This window comes from Nematostella vectensis, chromosome 2 (genome assembly GCF_932526225.1).
Source record: "Nematostella vectensis chromosome 2, jaNemVect1.1, whole genome shotgun sequence".
Lineage (NCBI taxonomy): Eukaryota > Metazoa > Cnidaria > Anthozoa > Actiniaria > Edwardsiidae > Nematostella > Nematostella vectensis.
Window position 1 is genome coordinate 20340340 of NC_064035.1, and position 10967 is coordinate 20351306.

At 39.0% G+C, this 10967-nt stretch overlaps 2 protein-coding genes across 4 annotated transcripts; one reads left to right on the forward strand and one right to left on the reverse strand.

The window, feature by feature from the left end:
- Positions 1-112: 112 nt before the first annotated feature.
- LOC5501071 (pejvakin) lies at positions 113-5490 on the forward strand. 3 transcript variants are annotated; one of them, XM_048723860.1, is made up of 8 exons: positions 113-359; positions 509-854; positions 1007-1270; positions 2527-2645; positions 3094-3301; positions 3696-3766; positions 3888-3962; positions 4073-4316. In XM_048723860.1, exons 1-7 carry the CDS (start codon positions 165-167, stop codon positions 3927-3929), a joined length of 1245 nt encoding a protein of 414 aa, XP_048579817.1. In that variant the 5' UTR covers positions 113-164; the 3' UTR covers positions 3930-3962; positions 4073-4316. The 3 variants fall into 3 exon arrangements, with proteins under 3 accessions (XP_048579817.1, XP_048579818.1, XP_048579816.1); XM_048723861.1 differs by having other exon boundaries at positions 3888-3949; positions 4073-4313; XM_048723859.1 differs by lacking the exon at positions 3888-3962 and having other exon boundaries at positions 4073-5490.
- Positions 5474-10802, reverse strand: LOC5501076 (EF-hand domain-containing family member B). Its single transcript, XM_001622375.3, has 12 exons — positions 10460-10802; positions 10133-10195; positions 9719-9862; positions 9204-9384; positions 8909-9019; positions 8654-8783; positions 8075-8381; positions 7256-7580; positions 6986-7062; positions 6789-6893; positions 6256-6351; positions 5474-5862 (listed from the first exon to the last, which is right to left on the reverse strand). The coding sequence occupies exons 1-12, from the start codon at positions 10508-10510 to the stop codon at positions 5788-5790; spliced, it is 1665 nt and encodes a 554-aa protein (XP_001622425.2). The 5' UTR covers positions 10511-10802; the 3' UTR covers positions 5474-5787.
- Between the last annotated feature and the right edge of the window lie 165 nt (positions 10803-10967).

Genomic DNA, 10967 nt, shown 5'->3' on the forward strand with positions numbered 1-10967 from the left:
TTTGACTCCTTCCCCCAGTTTTCAATTTGAGATTTTCTCCTCCTGCTTGCGAATTTGGGACACCCACAGCCCATTTGGGAAGCCTGTGTCAGGTACTCGTACTAGTCCCTAGCTTCCACTCGGCCAAAGAAGCCGTCAACATCATTTCTGGGAAAGCTAAAATCATGGCGTTGTTCGAGTCAGCATCGAAGCAATTTGTCAAAGATACTGGCAGGCGCTCTTTGCATGCAGTGCCTGATTTAAACTCATCAGAGTGTTGCAGGATTCTTTGTGTCATCGAGCGAAAGAAAAGCCGTTGGTTCTGGCGTTCAACCAAGTATTTGACAACGCCATTTGTACTGAACGAACTACTGACTGAGGTAGGGAGGGCGTATGTTCTAGGGGGTGTTCTTTTCTTAATAACTCTTTGGTTTGTTTGCAAGAGTTTAACGCTTTAATACAATTAAAGGCATACCTAGATCTGATGCCATAATGTACAGTAAAAGTACCCATCTCCGTTTTTTTCCAGCCTGTTGATCTCAAAGAAAAACAAAAGGAGGAAGTCTTTATAACAGACTACCAAAATAATCCTCAATTCCATGTTTCTGGGAAACTTGGAGCCAAAATTGCCAAGGATCTGGGTATAGATGTATCAACCACTGACTCTTTTGTGGTCAAGATGAACATTGGTGCCGTGAATAAAACAGAGATACGTTGGCAAGACATGTTTTCTGCCCTTAAAGGCAAAAGACTCAATGTGGATCATGAGTTTGTGCAAGCCATTATTGCTAGCAAGCGACGGAGCCTCTCTGTTGTATGTGAGATGTTGGCTACAACTGGGGACACTAAGATGGAGTCAGAACTCCAGGTTGAAGGTATGTAGGAACACTACCTTTTGATGAAAAAATTATTGAAGTAGGGGGAGGGATGGTAAACAAGGGTACCAAGGGGTCATTTTTTACTCATACCCAAAACCCCATTTTTTATAGTATTTGCAAGTGTATGCTTTTTGTGTTGCTTTTTGCAGGAGATGCAGACATAGAGACAACTGGTATCCCCATGGCCTCTGGCAAGGTAGAAGGGTCAGTGAAGGACTCTCATCAGCGCTCATTCATTATCCCTAAGGGTACTGTTCTAGGATATGGCTGCTACAGACTGCGCATTGTTGACAAAGACCAGGGATCATTAGAAATAGATATAGACAAAGAACTAGAAGATAAGGATGTGACAGATGCAGTTGATGGAGCACCAACAGCTGCTCATCCATTTGATCAACCAGATGGACAAAATGGTGAGGAATACAAGACAGGTTTTGCACCCTTTATTGTTACAGCTTATCAAAAAAGATCTAAGATACTAAAAGCAAGTGTGACTGATGCACAAGATGTTGTTTCTGCAGGTGCAAAGTTGAAAATTAGAGATTTAAACCTGATGACCTTTACACTAGATTTCAGTCACACATGTACCTTGTGTCTTTCTATTCTGATTTGCAATTGGTTTAAGAGGGTGGAAGCCATTTTGCAGTTAAAACAGCTGTTAGACCACTAAGCAATGTGAGAGTACCGAAAAACTACCGGCATCAAGAAAGCAGACAATAGATAAACATACACTGAATCAACAACAATGCAAAGCTGACTTCTGACTTTATTCAACTGGTCGCTTCATGTTTATCAGGATTTTCCCAGTGTCAGTAGCTAAGAAGGCATCCCACTTGATGTTGTTTTGGTTGTGATTGATCAGCTGGTGACAGATGCAGAGTTTTAAGATTTCTAAGGTCATGATTATCGTCCACAAAAAAACTAGACCTGTGGGACTCCCTTGGGACTCCCTACTTCACCACCCAATTTGGGACTCCTTCCCCCATCACCCAATTTGCGACTGTCTCCCCCACCACCCAATTTGCAACTGCTTCCCCAGCTTTCAATTTGAGATTACCTCCTTCTCCTTGCAAATTTGGAACACTCCCAGCTCATCTAGGACTCCTTCCCCTGTCAACTTTCCCAGCTGAACTAGTAAACAAAAGGCACAGGGTCCATGTGTGACTGAAAACAAGTGTAAAGGCTTACCGAGAAACTAAAATACACCCTAGTCTGTTAAACTTGGTCTGATAAATTGGGCAGACATGTAGAACCATAGGAGGTTTGTTTTTAAATCAAAAGTTTTGCAGCGAATCCACAAGCAATAGCCAGACTCTGGCAACTCTGATATAAAAGATCTTGGTAAAGAAACAAGATAGTGATAATATTAGATACTCCTACTAATATAAACATGTGCTGATGGGTATAAAAGCCCATTGTGGTAGATTTGTTGCATTTTCTCAAAAGAAAACTGTATGGCTTTGCACATTTTAGCTTCTCCTTAAAGAATGATTTGAAAAAAAAAGTGAATACAGTAGATGCTCAGTTATGTTAAAGATCTGATGGTGTATAGTTTATTAACATGTGCAATATTTATTTAGCGTGACACGGTTGTGATGGTAAACTGATAGAGACAAGAGAGTTTGAGTTAAATGAAAATAAATTAATTGATTGACTGATTGCTTTTCAGACTCAGCTCTTAAATCTGAGTTTAAGACACTGTTGGAATCGCCTTCATTTGGGAAGATCATTGAGTGTTTCAGAAACATTCTTGCATCTCCAGGACATATAAAGCCTCTTCGAGACTTGGTACTGTAGGCTCTTCTTTTATATAAAACGAAACTTAAATTTTATCCAGCCCATGACTTCTCTATTGACTATATATGATACACAGACTACTGACCCAGATAGCCATTGGAAAGGAATTCAGTGGTGGGAGGGCTTATTCCCCAAATAGCTCATTGGCTAAAAACAAACATTGGTAGAAAATATTGTCTAGACAAAGTGCCCTCCCCCTTCCCCTAAAAATTGCTTGGCTTGGCCATCTTTGGATTAGTGTACAACACTTATTGGTATACTGCTACACTGTTACTAACACTCACGCTAAATCAAGAAGAAATGATTGATGAAGCAATGGTAATAGGCATGGCTGACTGTATCAACCATCATAACTAGTTGGTGCGGACATCTATCATGTCATCACACACTGATGGATGTTTACAGGTGATTTATCCAATACTTTTTGTCTATGTTTTAGCTGGAAGATTCTGTGCTTTCGCTTGAAGGTGAAAAAGTCAACGCTCTCAAAGAGGATGCCTTTTTAGATTCAATGGGTCCTTGCCAAGGCTGGAGGGAGCTGTTGGATATTATCGGATTTCAATTCAAAGAAGGAAAAATTCAGTTCCCTAATGAAGAATTTAGAGAAATTGTTTTGCTCTGCAATGCTCTGGCAGTCTCTTTATGTGGTGAGTAGAGTGTCGCTTCTAAACATGCCAAACTATCAGTGAGACCAAGCTCTAAGTAAAAATGACTATTCCCTTTCCCATCCACCCCACCCTTTGCTTTAATAAAACATAGACAGTGGTGATGACAGCTTTGTAGATGATGTTTTAATGGATGTGCTCACCCTCTGTTAATTTGTGTGGGATGGAGAAAGATGCAATCTTGTGTTCCTCATCAACCATAATGGATGAATGAATGATATGATTTTAGCACTAACAATGCTGGTCATTTTATATCAAACAAAGTTAGCTCCTAATTCTAAAAATCTACTTTTTTTAAACATCTTTTGAGTTGCTTTTAAATGACATTTTTTAGTTTTTTGTTTGATGATTTCTCATTTTTGTACTTAATTTACAGATCTGTCAGATGCACAATGTGCTGCTCTTAAAGATGTAACCCCTGATTATCTGGAGCCATTGCTATATCTAGTAAGTGGATGTAACCCCTGATTATCTGGAGCCATTGCTATATCTAGTAAGTGGATGTAACCCCTGATTATCTGGAGCCATTGCTATATCTAGTAAGTGGATGTAACTTGCCTTTTGCCAGGTATTCATTGAATCCCCAACTCTGAGGAAGAGGTACCTGTAAAGAGAAATGGTACACAAGAGGTACACAAAATGGGTAAATGAACCCTCTCTTCAAAATCCTGACCAGAGACCTGCTCAACCCTACTACATCATTAAGTAATTCTAGTTTTTTATGATTATTTACACCTGTTTTTGGTACTTTAGATACGAAATGCCATGTATGGCAGAAGCACCAAAGAGGATGATCCTCAGCTGAAAAGGATCTTTACCCATGCAGCAAACCCTGGCAAGAGTTTCTTGCTGTCTCTAGGGTTTGCCCAGGTCACTGAACAGGGTTCAAAGGTACTTGCCCTTAAGCCAGATCCACTGGCTTCGCTAGAGGACATTTATGTGGCTACATTTGTCATGTGCCAAAAATAGAAGTACTTAGAAGTGTACTAGTAGTGAATAAGGACAAAGGGAAACATGAAAGACAAATAATTACTAGCTACTTGTAATCAATAGGTCATATCAAATAGTGTACTGTCCCAATCAACTCCAGATTGGACCCTCAGAGAGTTTAGACTACATTAAGACACTTTAAATTGCATAACAAATATACATCCCTTGTGAACTATTCTCTACTGAGAAGCCACTAATTGTTATAGTTCAGAGGGTGACATACTATTATAGGTACTACTGTACATAGAAAAGTCCTGAAAGACATAGAAATAGTGATTGCTCTGCCCAGCCATCTTTTAATTTGGGATGTATTCCAGGCTTAGGATAAAGTGGGTCTGTAGTAATATGCTAGTGTGATGCATGCTACCATCATAGCTATGTTAGACAATTTTAAGAACCTTAAGCATGCAACAATTTCATTTTTCATAAAAAAAACTTCAGTTGTTTTATGTGTGCTGCATTTTTTTGTCATGTTGGTGGGCTAATGAAGTTTATGATGAAAATCACACATTTTCGTACATTTCTTGGCTAGCCCCACAAACTGTGGCTAGAGTAGTGCAGGCCTGTAGCCCAAGGGGGGGTTCGAGGGGTTCTTCCGAACCCCCCACTTGACTAGGAGGGCTGCAAGGTAGGACAAGCTTTCTACGATAAAATGGCCCACTTTATGAGTAAACGAACCCCCTGCTCATAATATTTTTCATGTTTTCCGTTAAAAATCATCGGAGATTCTTAAGTAATCGACCGGAAGTAAACTGGTGACAATGCAGCTTTAAGTGAACTAATAAAAACAAACAGGAAGCTCTGCTAGCAGGGTAATTCTCCTCATCAGGCTAAGATTAAGATAAAGATTTTTTTAGTATTCTGAGGCTTGGTTGGGTCTCAATGCATATGCATGTTGTTGAATAAGCCACTAAAAGCAATTTAGGTAGGTGTTCCTCACCCCTGTTTAAAATGTGTAGCACATTAATTATTTATGATATTACAGGCCCATAGTAAGGGAATTATCACTTTACTGTGCATTCAATGGGCAAAACACACCTTTCCCTCAAAATTCTGTCTATTGGTCTGTATTATTATTTGCTATTATCAACTTTTTTATTCTTTATTTTTTCTTTATACATAATTATATTTTTTATTCAAAGTAATAGAGCCAGAGACAGCAAATAAAACTATGTGAAATATTTTATTGTTTTCATACTTTACATCTGTCTTTGTTCAAATGCTATTAACAATTCCATGCCCTTGCAGATTTGTTACAACATTCACAGCACAAGTTCTGATTCTCCATGCTAAGCCAAAAGTCACGTAATATATTATTATCCATTATTAGCATGTCACAATGCTTCTATTCTAGCTGGCATTTTTGTTTGAAAGTATTATTTATCAGTACTCTTCCTGTCCAAAATAGGACAGAGAAACTATTTACAGTACACTCAATTAAAATAAAAATAAAAACATAATTTATGTCAACAATAAATTTATGCAGCCTGACTATCAACAAATTTCTTGGCTGTCACATCATCCATGACGTTCCTGAATGATTCCACACTTACCTATAAATGAAAAAGAACTGTTATAATATTTCAGCATCAGAGCTTATCCATGCTATAACTAGTATATAAATATGAATTATAAAAGCAATTAAAAAACCTTATAACTAGCCTAAGTACTTAACATATAACAGTAATAAGTGGGGAAAAACATGCATATAGCCCTTAAAACATTTAGTTCAACAAAAAGTTGAGAAACGCTGGACTTTGTCTATTTGACCTCGTACGTGTAGTCGACCATTTTTGTCTGGCTTTTGATTGGCTGGTACTTATTTTTCAAAATGTTTACGGTGTTCAAGCCAAATCTGATTGGTCAAAGTTGTTCAGCATGGCCTGCTTTCTGTGTCCTCACTGTAACTCCCCAAAAGATTGAATATAAGATGAAATGTAACTTACCATCCCATTTGGGCTGTTTGTCTGTGCGAGTTCCCAGATGTTATTGAATACCTCTGCAGTCATTTCAACTCCTATGCCATCAATGATTCGTCTCATCTAAAATACAATCCAATATTATGCTTATTGGAGGTGGTGGCTCATCTAGTTAAAATACAACCCAATATTATGCTTATGTGAGGTGGAGGGGTTGGGGTGTGGCTTACCCAGGTGAAACACAACCATATAGACAGACAGACAGACAGACAGACAGACAGGGGTCGTATGTTATTGGGGTCATATACAAAGAGTACATTGCCTGGGAATCCTAATAAATTATATATATGTAAGCCCTGTAAACAAACAAATAATTATTTGAGTCATGTTGAGATAATACTGTTCCTACGGGAGAAGCATTTATAGCTTTTTGTATTAAAATATTTTTGCCTGGATAGTTTATACGGTAATGGAACGCTTGTAGGCAGTGGAGGAGGGTGTGTGCGGCTTTCGGTAACAGCATCCCTGTTTCCATAGAATATTATTTTGCATTTGCTCACCTCAAATGGATCTCTTGGCTGGAAAAAATCCTTCTCATACACACCGTGTGTGCTATAGATTGATGGATTGATCAAGCCATAAGCATCAGACTCATCACCATAATTCTAAGAAAAAATATACAACGGTAAGAACAAAATTTATTAAATTGAAAAGTTAAAACCTTTGAGGGAAAAGACTCAACATCATAGATACTTACCATTCTGTCTCCTACTCTTCGAATTCTGGGGGCTGGAAGGTCTGACCGGATCGTCGGGACGCCGTAAGCTCTCCAGTCTGGGAAAGAAAAGTTTTTTTTATTATAATTGACATCCTTAATATATGCACAGTACAGATGTGTCCGTAAAAATCCTTTTTATATGATACCTACGACTGCGCAACCATCATTGGTAAATCGTAGGTAAGCATGTACAATATACGGTAGTGAAATAAGACACTAATATTGTTATTAAATGGGCACACTACTTACTGTTTGTTCTAACACCATCTACTGTAGCATTGATAAGGCCTGAGGATTTCTGCCAGCCAACTGCCTTGTCGATTTGCTTTTGTAGTCTCTTAGGGGAAGTACTCCTCTCATCCTTATCCCCAGTTGCTTCAGTCTCTGAGGACACACGGGAAGGCATTTGATCTTTCCAGTTGAGGAAGTTTGCAAATTCTGTGTAATTAATCTGCCCATCCTTGTCTGCATCGCAATAGTGCAGTAGGGATTCCAGGAGCTCTGGTTCAACAGGTAGATTAAACTGAGTGCAGGTTGTGGTCAGCTCATCCAGACAGATTTTTCCTGATTTATCCTGTAAAAAGATATTTTGTTTTAAAGGTTTGAAGGAATCATATCACTCCAGAGCTGTAGCAGGGGGTGGGGCATTGGGGGCATGTCCCCCCCCCTCCCCAATATTTAAAAACTACAAGGAAATGACCAGTAGGGGACATTGTTGTGCACCCACTACTTTCTTGACGATTCTGTACTGCCCCCCTCCCCCCCCCCCCCACCGCCACATCAGCTCAATAGAAAACTGATTACTACTCTGAGCTAGAATTAGTAACCTTTATAGGTCACTAAGGTAAACTCCCCTCCCCTAGCAGAGTTGTAACAGGAAATTTTACTTTGTGAACAAATATGAGGGGGGGACATGTTCCCAATGTCCCACACCCGGCTACAGCCCTGTGTAGCATAGAAGTCAAGTGTTAAAAAATATGCAAGACGTGTGCCCCAAGTCTTAACACCTTAATGATAAATACTACCAGAATCTCAAAAAAAATGTTATCGGTATGCTATAGTCATCACCTTATCATAGTGTTCAAAGGCAGCACGGAGGTCTCTGAAGTTGTGATAGTTTGCTTTCTTCAGATGCTGCCTAATTGCTGCAACTACAGCTCTTTCCCGCTCTTTCCCGCGCAGGTATTCCCCTCTCACTCTCATGTGGATCAAGTCCCCTGAACCGTACTCATCCGGTTTGACCATAACACCAAATGTGTGATCTGGTCCAACTTTAAGGGTGTCTTTGATGGGGTCATGGACTTTTCCAATCTGTGGTTGTGTTCTTTCCCTAAAATCATCCACTCTTTTGGAGACAACTTTGGTGCATTTCTCTCTGGTGAATATAAAAATTAGTTAATGCTTTTCCAAACATAACCATTCAAGCTCCAGGCCAAAGCCAGGATTTTGAGCAGGATGAGGAAAATCAATCCTTATTTATGCACCAAGGAAAAAACACTTTTTTGATCAACCAAGAATTTTTACTAGGTCTTGCGGAGGAATACAACAAAGAAGGAAAACAATTTTTTAGGTTTGCTGATCACTTCCACTAGATAACTCTCTGGGGTCTTGTTACAAAAGGGTCACTTGATAAGAGATAAAACTTACTGTTGTGTGTCATGAAGCCATTTCAGAGTTTTCTTTACGTGGATGCCATTGTTGTCATGTGGGGTTTCAACACCGAATTTACTATCCTTGGGAATTCTGCTCCAGTCATATTTTCTGTCATAACTCTCACCTACATTAAAATGACAATATAGGTGTTTTATAGATGGTAGCAAAATCAAGATCTATGTATAAGTGTTGGAATCACCAGCATTTATTTTGATTCATTCTTGAAAGGTTTTTTTTCCATAAACATACCAACTTCATAGTCTTGATGGCTGACTTTGTAAAGTTCCTTTCCCTCCATGGACTCCTGCTCAACTTGTGTTGCAGTTTTTCCTGGATTCACCATCTCACCAGCAGTACCATCTAAACACAGGGCAAGTCTTTAGAGACAGTCATCAACAACTTTGGCAGCATTATTTGTCCACTGTCAGTTTCAAACTTATTCAACTTAATTTTGTTGCAGGAAAGGAGGGGGGGGGGGTTTGACCCAGGGGGTTTGGTGGGATAGGATTTGGCCTTTTTGTAAATCCGCATTCTCTATAATTACCTTTAATCGTCTTGACACCATAACAAGCCTTGTAGATGTCTGTCCCTTCGGGTAGGTTAGGTGACTGATTATGACACTCCCCAAGGGGAGCATTTTTATGGCTTGCATAAAGTCCCTCTTTTTTCTCTAACATGCGCTGAGCGAAAAGACTTTTTCGTGTTGGGTTAACCAAGTCTTCAGCCTTCATTAAAAAATATGTGTTAGATAAAAAGAAAAGTCAAAATTAATTATTTATGTAATGAACATACTCCCATGATGCATAACTTTGACAGCAAACCACATCCACTTGTCAAATTATTTGGCAGATATATATTTTTGTACATTACCAGTGTAAGTAGACTAATAGTAATAGTGAAATAGGTGATATTGAAATCTCCTGATAACACCTCAATAAAATTTTTTTTTTACTTGAAAAAAAAGCAACAATGAAATACTTACATTTCCGATTAAGCCCCTTTAAATTTGCAAATATTTTTTTACAAAAGTGGCAAATATCCTTTCAGTTTTTTTCTTACCCATAGCGATGGTCTTGTGTTCACTCCATGAACTATCTGTGCCGCAATATTTGGATCGTTGGCTCGGCCATGAAACACCCTTTCACTGCCGACAAAGGGTTGTGTCGTGGCGCGAAATTTGCGGACATTTTCCGGGTGGACATCCTACCAAAACATAAATATAAACAAGTTAGAAAATACTGTGTTTTCTAGCCTTGCTCAGGTGACGAGAAGCCGCAATTTATATGAGTCTACAAAAGGCAATATTTTATCCATACAGTTCCGGATCGTGTAATCGAGTCACGCTTCCTGCCTGCTGTGAGGAATTGTGAGGTGTACTTTCACTAGCATTGTTTAGCTCTAGTAACTGTATACACTTGCGAGTGCTTTGATACTTCTAAAAATGATAAATTAAGCTTAACATTTATTACATACCTTTTCTTTAATTTGGAGGCAATCCCTTGCAGTGTGGCCTGTGATGTCGAAAAGCTTGCCGGCCTATAGACAAAGAGCGAAATTTTACACAATGAACTAAAACAGAATACTTTAAATTATTTTAACAACGATATTTAAGAGCGTGTGGTGAGAAATTTGGCATCCTACGCATTATAATAAATAGTAATACAAAGAAAAATCGATGTTCCAAAGAGAGTTAACTTAGTAATATATTTTATAAGTAATTTTTCTTTGTCTCAGGCTTGTGCAAACAAACCATCTCGAAACTCTCCGTGAGTACGAGTGATTCATCTGTTGGCTTCTTACCGGGATCGTTTCAGGGTTCCTGTCAATATATCTTCCAGCATTACTCAACATGTTGGTGTATAGGAATGTGGCTTTCTTTTATGTTTGGCGATGGAGTAATTTCTTATTTTCTTTTACAGACTCCTCGAAACGAGAGAATACGCGTGAATGTCTGTTTCCTGAGATAATGTTGAGTTCTCTTTCCTGGGCAATAACTCCTTTTTCTTCTAATAGGACGGCCGCAATGTCTCAAAGATTCTCAAAGAAAATCAACTGACACCAAGTTGAATATGTTTTTTTGTGTCTGTTCTTGTTCGGGACCTCGGTGTAAATAAACACTTCACGTTTCCCAGCAAAGGTTTTAGCGTCCGTTTCCAGGCAACAACTCAAACAGTACCGGAAGTTGACTCAATTTCCGGTCAAGTCGACTCTGTCCTTCTGTTTGAGACTCGAGGAGAGGAAGCGGGGTGGGGTGGGGGATGGAAAATATCGAGAGAAAAAATATATATAAAGCATTAAACCCTTCAGA

Coding starts and splice junctions, on each gene's coding strand:
- LOC5501071 (XM_048723859.1), top strand. CDS start 165: ATGGCGTTGTTCGAGTCAGCATCGAAGCAATTTGTCAAAGATACTGGC. Junction 855..1,006: donor GTCAGAACTCCAGGTTGAAG/GTATGTAGGAAC, acceptor TGCTTTTTGCAG/GAGATGCAGACATAGAGACA. Junction 2,646..3,093: donor TAAAGCCTCTTCGAGACTTG/GTACTGTAGGCT, acceptor TCTATGTTTTAG/CTGGAAGATTCTGTGCTTTC.
- LOC5501076 (XM_001622375.3), bottom strand. CDS start 10,510: ATGTTGAGTAATGCTGGAAGATATATTGACAGGAACCCTGAAACGATC. Junction 9,863..10,132: donor GCCTCCAAATTAAAGAAAAG/GTATGTAATAAA, acceptor ATGTTTTGGTAG/GATGTCCACCCGGAAAATGT. Junction 5,863..6,255: donor CAAACAGCCCAAATGGGATG/GTAAGTTACATT, acceptor TTTCATTTATAG/GTAAGTGTGGAATCATTCAG.